This window comes from Osmia lignaria, chromosome 9 (assembly GCF_051020975.1).
Source record: "Osmia lignaria lignaria isolate PbOS001 chromosome 9, iyOsmLign1, whole genome shotgun sequence".
Classification (NCBI taxonomy): Eukaryota; Metazoa; Arthropoda; class Insecta; order Hymenoptera; family Megachilidae; genus Osmia; species Osmia lignaria.
The window spans coordinates 8,211,507-8,227,132 of record NC_135040.1 but is presented as its reverse complement, the minus strand read 5'-3'; the positions used below and the strand labels follow the sequence as shown (position 1 = coordinate 8,227,132).

Below are 15,626 nucleotides of genomic sequence, written 5' to 3'. Positions count from 1 at the left end.
TGTATACCCAGTAAAAAATGAAATAATACCAGCAATATCATTCGAAAGTATCTGATCATTTATATGATAAATGTACCTTTTTTATTGATTTATTTATTTATCCTGGGATTGACTAAAAATCCTTAACCGTGTATAATTTAAAAAATGGAAATAATATGAAATACAAAATCAAATGAAAATTGAGACTCTCCATGGTCCGTCCTCCGAGGGTTAATATTCATATAACACGATAGAGTATGATTAATTAAAAATCATCAAATCAATACAACAATAGGTTGTATTGTCCCTGATTAACGAACTTCGTTAAGAAAAAATGAAGTTCATCGATCCATCGATGAATTGAATATTTCATCGGAGTTTGCGAAGAGAAGTTGTCACGATACAAAGCTTCTCGCTGAGGACATGCATAATGAAAACCTTGTGTAAACCAAAGCCAGGACAAAGTTTGGGCTCGTCATATATCAGAAACGACAATCCGCGAAAGTCATCCCCATGCTCAACCGGAAAGTCTTTCGTCCCCGTCTCGTACATCGAGATACGTGATTCCCCTTTCATGAGACAACTTGCTGCAACAACTTCGAGCTTGCTCTACTTACTTTGAGTTCCCCGCTATCGTGCACAGCCTAAATTTAATTCCAGAGAACAAAGTTTCGAAGGGAGGATGGCTCGGTCAGCAACGTAGTCGAGCGAATTTAAGAAAGATCCATCGTTAATTTTTAATCTACGGGTGCCTCGAATTTTGAACAAATATATCGCTTCACAATGTAGGGTACGAAGGTCTGACCTAATTTTACACGAACAAAATAAATGTTAATCAAGAGAAGATGGCGAGGATAACTTCTCACTCGACTTTAGTATCTCTCGTAAACGTTGATCTCGATTGTCCCAGGAAGTACGATGAAACGAAATCACGTTCGAAATCGGATCGCAACGAATTGAATTTCGCTACACGAGCGTGCGCGAAGTTACGATCGTTCGTACAACAACGCGATAGCGGAGAAGGTGATGCGGCAAAAGTAGGCGAAGAAGACGAATCCGAAGACACCGGGGGTGTGGAAGTTTCAGCCGGTTTCGAGACTCGCGGAAGCAGCTGCTGGAACTCGATAAGGCAGACGCGTCGCGTCACCGATGATTGTAAATAGAATTTCGCGTTATCGTTAACGAGAATATCGTCTCGTCTGTTCGCGCTGCCATGCCGCAACGACGGGAAACAGAATAAAGAAAAACGCGAAACGTTCGATGCGTGATCGATGAATCGAGATTGAACATCGAGAGAAACGTACGCTCGACTCGTTACAAATATCGCACACTCTTGTTCATAAATAACCGCAGGCTGTTATTTTCCAAAGAATTCTTATTGGTAATAGAAACAGTCCGTTTCATTTTATTGTTTATCTATGTCACCATTGTTCAAGAAAAGTTTGTTCAATCACCATTATAATTAATCCTCAACTATTAAATTATTATTTACTTAAAATTAGTTCTTAAATCTAGTTTAACCGCTATTGCTGGCATTAAATTTAAATTTAATAAAATTATTCTCCTCTTAAAACTTTTATTTAAATAAAAGTACTTTATAATAATTAAATAATATATAACAAATAAATTTCATATATATTTCAATAATTCAACCAATCCTCAATAAAATATAGCGCAAAAAACATTGGCCCATGATGTTTATCCAGAGGACAAAATTAATTTTGAATCAAAATGGCAAAAGCATAATATCCTAACGCGCATAGTAAATTAATCTGTAATTTGTAAATTGATATTTATGTGCTGTTCAAAGTTGTTGAACATCTGAGTAGTTATGAACGGTAGTGTACGAGCATAGGAACGGAGACGGTGTTCACACGGTCGACACGGAAAGCGGAAACGACGAAATAGATTTTCGTTATCGCCGTGTTCTCCTCGCTTCGCGTACGACAAAATAACGCCAGCCCGAGGCGGATCGACTGCCGAACTTCAGCATGGAAATTCGATACCTTGATACGGTTTCCACTCGTTACTTGAAATCGAGGAGAAAATAAAGCAGAGGAACAAAAGTACCGATAACAACAATTCGTGACACAGGGTGTTCAAAAATTCCTGATTTCATTTAAATGAAAATTAAAATTATGGCTCTCTCCTTGGTCCGCTGTTCGAAGGTTAACAGCAGATTTAATTATGATTCATTTTGTGCATTAAATGGGAAAGCTCGTTGGAAACATTCAATAGGCGATTCTCTACGCTCGATCACAGAAGAATTTAAAGAAGAACGCGGATGATATCCACGCGATTTACCGACGGTATTGATATTCAATAACCGTCGGTCGTCCGCGTACGACGTTGACCTTAAATAAAAGCAAAAGCACGGTGAACCGCCTATATACGAGTTTTATGCATCGGGTGATCGTAAAATTTAGCGAGCTCGCGTTCCTCTGCGTCGATATTACAATGGCATTCCATCCCGGGCTGATTTTAAAATTCTAATTCTACGGCCGGGAGAAGAATGAACGGTTCGGTGAAAGCTGTCGTGATACAATTCATCGGGGGATCGGTAAGGGGATAACAAAAATTCAGTCCTTGTAACGTCGTTGGCTGCCGTCAAAGCGACCCAGATACCGCGATAGAATTTTCTATAAAGTTTCGCCGCGACGAAATCGAACTTTGTGCCGATAGCAAAAGAGAAGAGGACGGGGTGGGCGGTGTTTTTGTACGTGTACGTCAATATTTGAGCCTGTGAAACTGGATCGAAACGTAGGTAAAGACTGTCGCGTGAATATGCATCGCGTGCGACGGTCCTGTTCAAGTGTACCCACGAATTTCACCCTTCAAACTGTCCACCTTTCTATTATTCTACATGGTTCACGGAAAATTATATGACTTGTTAGGAGCACTTTCAATTTCTACAATTGTTTTTTATTCAAACTTTTATGACTTTTCGATGCAATTGTGCAATATGAATATGGAAAGATGTTGATAGAATTCATTATTTTAAACTTCGATGGCTAATGTGGATAATTTAACATTTAATTCAACTAAAATTGAATTTTACACATCCAGCAATAAGAAATAAAATGTATACGTTTGTTAAAGTTACTTCAAATGTTATGCTAACTATGCTAACGTTTCCACTATTTTGATGCGATAAAAGATTTACGTCAATCCTATTAGGAAACAATATACGGTTCAAATAACTAGGTCGCTCAGATAATAAAAGGGTCCACGGTTTTAAAGCAGTAGATTCAAGCATGAAATTTTCATCCTGCTGATTTCCATCTAGCGAGTGACGTTAAGTCTGATAACAAAAGCTCAGCGGTGAGCTCGTTAAGTTCGGATAAATCTACCGTACCTGAGTAGTTGATAACGTAGACAGAACAATAGTGTATATTAATATCAAAGTAGAGGATTGTTGAAAATCTGTAGGTTCGAAATTACAGTACAGGAGAAATAGAGCAAAGAATCAAGGAATATCAAGCTTCAACCCTTAAACTTCCCTTATCTTCCACAACAGGGAAGAAACGAAGATTTTTCGCCATCGGGCAAACAGAAAGCTGCGAAACGAGTTTGACCAAGGGTTTATCCAGTTAATTGTACGAAAAACGCAAACTGACTTATCGTATAAGCGCGATAACCCACGAACGGTGACCCAGTTACATTTTAACGACTATGTTAATTTAACGAAAGCGAAGTGTCGCGGGTTAAAGCGCAACTGGATGTTATCTTGCTCAAAACCCTGTTTCCTTAAAGCCTTTTAAAAACGCGTGACAAAATCAATTTCATTGAATAAATGATGGAAGCAAATCAGAGGACCGCTTTGAGAATAATCAAGCCGACTTTACTAGCAAACGATCGCGAGATAATTCGCAATCATTTGCAACAATCAATTGGACGCGTAACCTTTGAATGCCGAGTCGAGATCTGCAATTACGATAAGAATTTCAGCGAGTTTTCGGAGCGAACCAGGCTGGATAAAGAAAGCTCCCGCCACGATGAAGCTTGAATGCAGAAAGCAAGGAAACAAAGAGGCTCTGTCCGGGATAAACGATGAAAGCGATGACTTTTATGGATAAAGGATTATTAAGGGTCGACCCGGTTAATAGTTGCCGATTGATCTTCGACGTATACCCTTCTGTATTATGTTTTCATGAAACCGTCAACGGAGAATTCAAACGAAATATATCGAGAGACTTCATTAACATTTCTGAAAATTATAATGATCCTCAGGGAAGGGAATATGAAAAACGTTTCAGGTGTATGAATTATTAAAATTAAGAATCCATCACTTTCAATTCCTAAAAGCTTAACTCTGATCGATTGCAGACATTCATCGAATTCGAAGCCAAAAACGTTCCTAATGGCTGTCGCACGCACACCCCTCGCATCCAAGCAAGATTTATATGACGAACCGGCCTCGTCACGCGAGCGACGGGGTAAGTCAGTCCTAGACGGTTCCTTCGGGTATAATACGACATATCGGGACACGTCGTGCCAGCGTGGCCAGGGTACGTACCTGGAAACGATACGAACGTGGAAAAATAAAAAAATACAAGAAAGCTCGAGGCGAAGAGGGTGTAGTTGTCGGTTCATAAATCACTGAAACGAAGGAAAGAGGGAGAGTATGAGGGAAGCAAGCAGGGTTTTCGAATCGTAACAAAGTGGAAGATAGCCCCGGCTAGGAAGGTCGGGAGAATATGGCCACCATTTTTCGTTGGCTTCGCCCGTTGAAAGCGCACGTAACGGCGTAGGACGTTTTATGTCTGCGTGATTCCGCCTTTTCACTCCGTGTTCCCTACGTCGAAGATTTCGGCCTGTCATGCTTGAAGCTTCAACCCCCCGATTTTACTTCCTCCTCCTTCTAACGCTTCCGTGATCTCTCTCTTTCACCCTGTAGGCCACCCTTTTGTCGTACACCGCCATTCGACCACCCTGCCTTTCCCCTTTTCGTGCCACCTCTAAAGCGATACGAATGGCCACTAGTCTGGCCACGAAAACGAAAACTTTTTCTTTTTCCCACCTATAGACACCCCTCTACTTCAGTTCTCTCCTTATCGATCCTACCTTTTTTAACAACGACTGTCCTGACGCCATAAACCCTTTAACCACCCCTCTATATCACGCTGGAGTCTGCTATAACCTCTGTACTTTTGTCGAGACGAGACATACCATTTCTAGAGCAGCGTGAAGGAATTCAAAAGTGAATTCTTTTATTTTCAGAGGGTGAATTTTGCTCTAGCCCGGGTTAAATGATATTCGTGTTTAAAGTTTAAAATTTGTAGAATATTGCATGGGGTTCTTGGTTTTCTTTCGTGAATTTCATAAGATCGTATCAAGGCTATCCTTTCTGTTATTCCCTCCTTCGACGTTGTACCTGTAATTCAATTTTCTACGTGTCCGAGATCTGAACGCAAGGATGTAAAGTTTTACTACGAAGGCAAGTCACCTGACCATCCCTTGTACATACTTGCTGGTTTGGAATTCTAAGGAGCTGTAACTATGCGAGCAACTATCTTCCTGGTCCAGTAACTTTACTATCAACTATTCGAATTTGTTAGTCCATTATTCGTGACCTCCATTCCTCGGTACGTGGTGATCTTGTACGATTTAATCTTCTCTGCTTTTTCTCACAGCCCCTAGCATTCTTCCATTTATTTCTATTTATCGTACTATAATTTGAAAATTGTGCTTTATTCAAGCTTCCCAAAGTAATTTCCTGGGTAATCTCGTTTTTGATACAAAAAGGAATATAAAATTACAAAATCCATTAATCCCATGAAATATGAAACTGCAAAGGCATTAATACCCTTCACTTTTCAAAAGCATCGTTTAATTTGAAAAACTATTCACCATCAACAACGTACAGATTTAGTATTTCAATTTTCAAACTGAACAATCGTGGTTTATTATCCGACTTCGAAAAGGAGGAGGATATTCAATTCGATGTGTATATTTTTTTTGTTTGATACAATTCATCAATGGAAAGGATCGTCGGTACGGCAATAGTCAAAAGATTAAGGTACACACAGAAAGAGGTCGAATTAATTTCAGAGACGCGGTTCCATTAACGTTGACGTGGAATTCCGCGCGATACGTCGAGCGTGTTCCAGAGGTCCGCGATAGCGCAGCGTGAAACTCGGTTTACACGCCGAGTGGACGGCAAACACGATCCCCCTTTCACGCGTCCTTTCGATAAACATTTTTTTTAACCGATTACAAAAACGTCGCTTCCACGCTGCCGGACCTTTGTGCGGTAACAATGCGATGGAAATGTACTGCATATTTCACGTTGGAAAATCGAGAAAGCCAGCTCGTACAAAGCCGGATATGGGTCAGAGTTGTAACGGCCGAACAGAACGCGACACTGTTTGTTACCAAAGACAAAAGCCAGATTCGAGTTGTACTCGGGTTGCTTAAAGTTTCAGGCACGATTTACATGAAAAAACTGGTCGCGTTTGAAAAAAAAAAAGGGAGGAAATTTCTTTGAAGCCTTGAATCACGCGTAAGGTGTTAATTGAATTATCGTAATTAAACTGGAAATCGTGAATGATTTGTCAACTAATACTCGATTAGTGACGATGAAAAATTGAAAAGATGATGATTTTTGAGATAAGTACAAAGCTGCAGACATAGAGATGGACGAAGGGTGGTCGTGAAAAATCAGCCGGCATCAGGGGCGTTGCACCCCTTTTGCTAAGAGGAGCAACGCCTCGCCCTAATACAGATTTATTGCCGCCTAAGAGCCGGAGCTGGCCGTCCTAATTCAGGTATTATGCTGAGGCAGGAACGAGGAATTTACACGAAATTGGAGGTAATTTGTAGGGGTCGAGTTCACCTTCCGTCACCCACCCCTTCACCACCAACACCCACTCGTTCCCTCGATTCTATCCTCCGTTACATCGAACCAGACTCCTGCACCATGATATACATATATGTTCTCCAACTAGCCAAAAACGATCGTGTATAAATCCAAAGGGTAATCCGCAAATAAGTTGTCTTCTCACTTACGCAGTTAATTGAACGATGTATTCTGCTCGAGTAATTACTAACAGGTTGGCCATAATTAAATGGCAAAATGTCAGAATTCAGATGAGATATTCAAAGCGTTTGAAATTAAATTCTGTTTAGATTATTATAATCAATAATTACAGTTCAGAATAACTAAAGAAAAAGAAAATTGAAGGACATTATTCAGTTAATATTAATATTATATTAATTATGCAAGCACAACATATTAATTTAAGCTTTCTCTTATTTCATTACATAGTTAATATAATATTAATGCTTTATTACTAATAAATGACAAGTACCAGAATTTAACTCTTTTCTACGGTGTTCGTGTTTGGACGGACAAGTAGAATAGATAAGTACATAATCAGACAAACAGTACAAGTGTAGAATGTAGTCAGACAAATCGCATACACGTGATAAAACTGAAACAACTTCAATGAGAATAGTAGGTGGTCAGACAAATAGAATGGGGCGCTATGTAGTTCAAGTAGAGTGGGTCAGTACATGGTCAGACATGTTCGAGTGATAATGTTCCACGTTACAAGGAGTTGAAATTAACATGTTCATTGTCACAGTAGAAATATCCTTATCTAATTAATTGTTTAATGTAGATAATGCTTTAGTATATTTCCTTAAATTATTATCTCCTCAAATTAACATTCGTGACGTATAATAAAAATTTTTAAATAACTTTAGAACACAACTAAACTAACTCCAAATATACTTTCCTATACTCTCTTACCACGAAAAAGGAAGATGGATGAAAATATGCAACGGATGACAATGACGGATGACAGTGAATAAGCGAAACTAACTTTCCACGTGCATCCAAGTACACTCGAATGCACCGCTAGAAGCAACTTCAATTTCATGTTTCTTTTTCCTTTATATATCAATTACAGTACTTCGCCGTAAGTTAACTCGGTGTTCAAAATTTATAACCCGATTTCATGCGAAGCTGCATTTACCCGAACACGTTTCAACTTTCCGTTCGATGGCTCGCTATCGAGAAATAAAGAATGAAAAAAGAAAAGAAGAAAAAAAAGAAAGCACAACTCGCGTACCTCTCTCAGCATTACTTTCGATATCATGAAACGAGGATATCACAGACGCATTATTAACAGACATCGAACAGTCATTTCCGTGGCGCGTTACGAGCGACCCTCATAAATTGCCCGGCTTCGTAAATGTGCCGAATCGATTTGGCTGTCAAGCGTCCGGCGTTCGCCACGGAATCAAGATCGTAATATCGCTAGTAAAAACGTCAGGAAGACGATTCCTCTTTTTGACAAACGACGGACATGCTCCACTCCGAGTGTATCAAGGTTAATCTGGCCCCGTGATTTTTCTTTCCATTGTCGTGGAGAAAATAAAAAGCGAGCCTCGACTCGCTTACCGCCCCGCTTTACCCGTTTCTTATTATCGTACATACGCGATTAATTCGATATTAACAACTTACAAGCTACATTTTTTGTTCGTTCACATCCGCCGGCAGGTAATCCGATATTCGTTCCAGCACTGGATAAGAGAATTTTACAAGCTTGCTTTCCAGGCCGTGTGCCATTTAAAATTTTAATACGACACGAGACTCCGGCTGCCCTCCCGGGGTAGCTAACCGATCTTAATCTCGCTCTTGTAATAAGAAATAAACCGAACACGCCTAGTGAACTCGGTAAATACCGAGCCAGCTATGCCGTTGAAACGTTCGCAAGCGTCACGCGACCCAGATGGCGAAATAAAAAGAATTTCGATGCGATTAAAGGGCCAGCCGGAGCCTAAGAACCTCTGTGTTATCGTACTTAACGTGACAGATTTATTTTGCGGCCGGTTAAACGTTGGTAAATGAACGCGTATCTAATCGTACAATGAGCAGCTTTAATTTGCTAATTGTACGAGCACAAAGAGCTGTTGATTAATTCCCAAGTCATTCGTGTAACACCGAGATAACTTATCAAATTTCTTTTGTAAATTCAAAGCTTTTGTTCTTCATACTCCACTTGACGTATGGCTGACGTGGCGATCAACCTGTTAATGTAAACTAACGTACAATACCTTATCGTTTCTTTCCGCGAATACAGGAAATGTAGGTTACAAAGGATTAAACGGAAAGATGTGCAATATTGGCAGACGTAAAGCACACTTTACCGACTTCCTGAAAGCCGATATTCGCAAGTGTCGTTTTAGTAGGCTGATATTGAAACTGTCGAGTAGTCGTAACACTTTCGCGAGCTTCGTAAGAACATAAACGGGAGAAAGGTTTATTACATCGCTAACGAACTCTCATTGTTATCCACTTTACTTTCCGCCTCGACGAACGGTTCGAGTTTTAAACAAGGCCCTTCGCGTTCGTATCAATCTACAGTAAAACTGTACAATCGAGTGCAATCAACCGTAACTATTATACCGTGTGTTTCATAATAATTGAGAGTAATTTATGTATCATTTTAATTCTCACTACAGTGACAGTGAAGGTGTTAAATATTTCTTAACGTTAATATTAATAAAAAATAGAAATTGATTCTAGAAAAATTTGAATTGAAATGTCAGATTAATGCAACGTTGGTCTATAATCGATTAAGGGAAAATAGTCTGTTACACGAGAACAATGACATACTCGATGATTCACGTGTATCGAATCAGTCCATGAAACAAGAAACTCCCATAGCGGATCGGAATAGTCGACTTGTTCAACTGTAATCGAGTATTTCGACGATATCATTGTTCACTTACCTGGCATGCTTCGGGCCAAGGCTAGGATCGTACATAGAACTGGCCGATATATCTTCATCGGGGATTTCGCCATTCTCCATACCCAGTGCTGCGGTACATTGTCCTGAAAAGGATATTTCGAACGGCATTAGAGAAACGGAATTCAATATCTGTCCGTGCTTCGTCAACTTTGTCCTTTATAACGACCGACGAGTCACCCGGTTGAAAATGAAACGTTAATGAACGAGAAACAGTCGATGATTTTCGAGCGTCGATTTTCACGAATCATCGCCACCGAGTTATACATACTCGCAACGTGTCCCCTACATTTGCTTCCGTTTACCGAGTGTCTCGATATTTAACGAGGCAATTAAAAATTGATGGACGGCGAAATAAATAGCTGTCGATCGACCTCCATTCTGTCATTTGTTATTCGTTCCAGATTTCATACAGTGTATTGATATAAAAGCTCATTCCATAATATTGTGTAATTCACTATAATATATTAATAATTTTGTGCATCGAGTTTACTATTATACAACACGTTGACTGGGGCAGTGAAAAAGTCTGTACATAGTCAGACATGCAACAAGGAGTATCATGAGGAGGGCATGATTATTCAATTTATCACTTGAAACTTTCTTGCCATGCTCAACAACTACGTAATTAATTTATAGTAACTTGTATTATACAATTATACGAAGATGAAATTCGAAATTTCTTTGGAAGGAGAAAAAGTAAAGTTGTCGCAAAATATAACTGACTGTATGTTCGTAACAGTATGGTTACGATCACGTGAAAATTCTCCAGCGAAATCTTTTGGAACAAAAGTCGTCGCTGGCACGTGACATCGTTTCCCAGTGTATGTACACACCAGAGACCCAATCGAGGTCCAATGGTGAACCACCATCGAGCTTTTTTCCTCATTCTTTTACCGTCGTAAAAGTTTCCCGTTGTTACCCGATGGCCACGGCAAACGAACCAAGTGAAAATATCGGTGCAGGTGAAACACAACCATAAACGACCATAAATATCCAGCAAACCGTTAACTGCACTTTCGCGCTGACCTTTTTCTTCCTTGTGTAATTATATTCTTAGACGATGAAAAAGGAAGTTAGCGTTGGTACACAGTTGTATAGGAAACTGAGTAGAAGCAAGTACGATAAATTATCGAATCCATAGTGACATAGTGCGGGTCACGATGCAGGCCACGCCACGTCGCTACACTTAAGCCACGGTACTGCAGTTACGTTGGAAAGTTTCAAAACTGCAGAATGCAGCGGACGTGGGATTAACCAGCGTCCGGAGAAGCTGAGGAGACCTACCGTGCCAGCTATGGTTCCCACCAAGTGGCATTATAACGGACAAAACTTCGCTTGTATTTATAACCGTCCTCTAGATCTCAACTGTCCTCCATTAGAAGGATAAACTTCGTTCATTTGAATGTATTGATATCTTCCTCTCGCGAGATCCTCTCTTCTGGTTGTGAAAAATAATTCATCGCGCTATTCGAGGATTTAGATTTATTCCATTAATGTTTCGCGATTTTAATGTATAATTTTTATCCGTGTTTAAAGTAGACGCAAAATTGTTAGAACGATCCGAGAGTAATAGCACCGAAGGCGAGGGAAGTTGTTGTTTCGTAAGCTACTTGACAAAATTTTCAAAGTGCAAGATGTGGGTCGCTTCGAATTAGCTGTCGCGCCAGAGTTGAGTTTATATTCTACTGACTGCGATTGTCATACAAACTAGTAATGTAGTTTCTTCCTGGAACGTGTTGGTGAATCGGTGTTACAACAGGGAAACTTCGCAGCCGCTTCTTACATCTCCTAAATTCTACAAACCTCCATGCAGCCCCCTTCCATCCCTGTTGTATGTGTACGTTTTGTACACCCTCTTCTGTACATACAGGATAGACAGACTGGTTTTCCGACTTCCTGCATGAATCGCAATTTCGTGTAAGCTACTGCCAGCCAAATTTGTCTTGATTCAAACGTGCTTATTGTTTTCGCACATATCGCATTATATACCTTAACGTTCAATCCGAGGATCATGGGATTTACTTTAGATTAATCCCAGCCCTTTGCGTTAGATTCGAAATCTGAATTTATCTTATTTAATTTTTCCTTTACAGAAGCGGTGAATTCAAAATGCAAAAGCTTAACAATTACCTCGTCGTAATGTACAAAATTACCTGATTTCTGCAATAGCATTTTGCCCTAAATGCAAGCGAAACGAAGTTTAATTATTGCTCCTTCTGAACAATGAAACGTTAATTTATCATTTTTAATGAAAGGAGATTGCGCAACAATCGTGAAATTAACATAAAATTTCTTCCAACGATATTGCGACTTCTCAATTTTCTTAGAAACTCGACAATTAAATGGGACGAAAGAAAAAGGAACACGTTTAATATATAAATTTCAAGGTATGATTAAACGTTCCCAGGCGTATAAGTTGATGTCACAAAATAGTTAACAGGAGAGTACGAGACTCGTTCGATGAGCTCTGTTTAGGACGATTTCAAGCGAGATTGTTTGAAGTTCCTCGAGGTCAACAATCATTCCGAAAACACAATTCGACCGAACTGCTTTCGATAAACGCTTAACACTGGCCCACTACGAACAATAAATCCACACAGTTCTCGTTAACCTAACCTCGATGTTAACTTAAAATACCTCTCCAACTAATAATTACTTTCCCCTTAATTGAAATCCAACTCCCGCAGACCCGGTTTTTCGCAACTATTCACTTCCAGGTACACGAACGTTCTCGGATAAACACACGCTCTCAAAGTTCACTTCGAACCTGAATTAACCCATTCGAAAAAAAACTCATTTCAAATTATATCAAGTTTTTAGAAATATAACAAAATTTAATCCCAATGGAAACGAGTACGTTGAGATCATAAATTACCATTTTTGGTATCTCTCGTTGAACCAGTTCCATCGATTGCAATCGTCGAAACATCGATCAAAGTTCAATTCATGGAATCGATGCGTACTGTACGCAGAGTTTAATTGAAAAATGTGTGGAAACCGAACGGAATATTTGGGACAACAAATTCGTGGATCCACGATTCCCAATTTGTCCAATCGACGGACCATCGTTGCACGATGGTGGTGTCATCTGACGATGACCGAAGTTGGCTCGGTCGGGTGCCATTTTTGGCCAACGTCGTGTTTAACGAATCGGTCGTGTTGGAAGGTTCGATAATTACGACGCGGCTCATCTCGGTCGGAGTTTGGCCCAGTAAAATGGATGCTGTATAAAGAGGGACGCGGTTGTTGCCGGTCTCGTGGAAACGCGATCGAAGTTACAGGATGGCGACAGTTCTAAGGATTGAATTGCAAAGGGAACTAGGCCGTGCCTATCTGACGAAGTACGGTTCACTCGCGCCTCACAGACAGCCGTGTTGCATATTATTGGCAAACGGGAACAATGGCGAACGTGTCGCGTGGAGAACGTTTTATTCTGCTGAGCAATTATGTCAGTGTGCTTAGAGTTTCCAACTCTGAGCCACCGGTGCAACTTCTATGCTCGCATGAAACACGTTGTGCCAGTTAATTTATCGCGTTTAGTCGTTCCATTTCTATGGTTTCCTTCTTTTTCTTTTCCTCGTCGAAAATGAATCCTCTATTTTAGAATGTACACGAAAAATTGCTTGAATTTCACCAGAGAAAGTGTAGAAAAATGATGTAATTTGAACGATTAAATTACTTGAAAATGAATTAAATGAATTTTTCAATGGTGTTGTGATTAGTAAAATAATGAGGTACGGTGGCTTCGTTGCTGCATTTCTAGAATCCATTCAGAAGCACGTTTGGAGTTGAATCTCGTGTTCTAAACGACCACTCAATCTCTTCGAGGTATCTTAAACGCTTGTCACTTGCACCCAACGCGCGAGTTTATTCAGCCGTACAACAGGATAGCGTAGCAAGCAATTCAGGTTAGAGAGGATCTTCGTATAATTGCTCGAACGGTTTAAACTTAATTATATGTACCGTACGCTCGATTGATTCGCACCTTTCGAGCACGAGATCGAAGCTCCAAGATGTCGCTACTAATTTTTATTACAATTTAAATTACAATTTAAACATTTCTAATTATCCATCCTTCGTTGTTCGAAAATGCCGCCCTTCTACGGAGAATTTAATACCAACGACACAATGCATTTTCGAATTACAGCTGTCTTGCATTTAATCCGTCCTCCCGTTTCGTAAACTTCATGCTCAGAATTTCTCAGCATCCTCCACAAACAATAGCCGGATTCGCCATTGCTCGTTAACGCAAAGTAAACAGGAATAAGAACGAGAAAAGATGCAGGTAATTACAGCAAAATACTTGGATCCTACTTAAAACAAGATTTTCCGCTTGATACTTTGAGAAAGGAACAGCAAATGCTGCTCGTGTTTCAAAAACACTCATTAATAAATTTTACTCATTGTCAGTCTTCTCTTTTCTTTTTTAACTGCTTAAAATTACATCAGCTACCATAGTTTTAACGATTATATAATTTAATTGTAAGACAGTTTAGATTTCCTGCTACATTTAGAAATTCTTAAGCAGTTGAATTAATTTTTTAATTATATTTTTTGTAAAGAACCTTTCCTTCCAAGCACTGATAATTTGAAACTGATGCTGTTTCTATGCAGCGTTTTTGTAGAGTAAAATTATATACTCTCCAGTTTTGTATTTTAATTTTTTTGTATTATATACAAGGTGTCTCAGCATTTTAATTAAATAATCTCCCGAATTAAATAATTCTAAATTCTCCAAATTGTCAGAAAATTTGCTAAATCAATAAAATTTTTCGCCAAAGTAGTTGCATATCAGCGTAGCCAAAGTACCACTTCGTTCCATCGTATTTGTACCGGCGCGGCGTACCGTAGAAAAAAATTGAAATTTTACAGCCGGACTTTCACAGAGGGTGCTTATTCCGCGCTTGCTTCCACTTGCATCGTATCAAGAAAAAAGAAAATCCGTGTGGAATTTCCGGAATAGGTGTACTCGTCTTGCACTTCACACTTTTTGTTTGTACGTGTGTAGACACAGCGAGAACAAAACGGAAGGAAAAGATTTCAGAATAATTTTTCCCCGCTTCAGCATCCGACGATATTACGGCGAATGGCAACGGGGAAAAGACAAAACTAAGGTAAATTCATTTTCTCGGAATAGTCGCCGCACAAATGGAACGATATTTTCCCTTCGTTTCGCCCCGTTCTCCTTCATTCGACGAAATGAGCACGGCTGAACCGTGAGTTAAACGACACCGGGTATACGTTTCTCACGACAGACTGCACCGGATACGGAACCGTGTGTGTCGCTACACTTCCTGCCAGTCGAAACGCTTTAACGCTCGCCCTCGCGTTCTTGCACCTGCTGCTAAACGACGCCAACCTCGATGACTTATGAGGCGAATCTTTCATCCACTTGTGATACCAATAACTTTTTCTCCTCCTTTATGAACAGAGACCGGATCGTATGTCCGGTGACAAAGCTTGGGACCATGAAAGTCCTCGGACATTTCGTTTTAACAGCGATAAATATACAGTGATATTAACACGTTGACTGCCAACTACGAGATAACTCGCAGTTTGCGTTATTGCCTAGAACGCCAACTACGAGTTATCTCGTAGTTTGTTTACTTGCCATATTTGTGCAGCTACGATGAAATTCGTAGTCTATCAGTGTATATATGAATAGATAGCCTCAAGGAAGAGAACAAAAAATCATTATGGGCTTACATGAACAGAAAATTTATTAATAAATGAACAGAAAATATAATAATACAAGCCAATTACGGGATAATTCGCAAGATCATTTTTTTTCAAAAAAACACGTTCTATATGCTTTTTAATGATTACTATGTATCATAATAGGAGTTTTTAATAATATAATATGAATAAATTAAATTGGCTTTTTAC

At 39.6% G+C, this 15,626-nt stretch overlaps 1 protein-coding gene across 4 annotated transcripts in view; it reads right to left on the bottom strand.

Annotated features, from left to right (window-relative positions):
• The window catches only part of Ddr (discoidin domain-containing receptor 2), a 191,881-nt gene that overhangs the window by 93,519 nt on the left and 82,736 nt on the right, over positions 1–15,626 (bottom strand). For all 4 annotated transcript variants that reach the window (XR_004581792.2, XR_004581796.2, XM_034327477.2 and 1 more), the window contains one exon: positions 9,721–9,823. Coding sequence is in view for 2 of the 4 variants with exons in the window: in XM_034327477.2 (XP_034183368.2) it covers positions 9,721–9,823 (103 nt within the window). In the remaining 2 variants the exon portion in view is untranslated. The remainder of the gene's footprint in view (positions 1–9,720; positions 9,824–15,626) is intronic.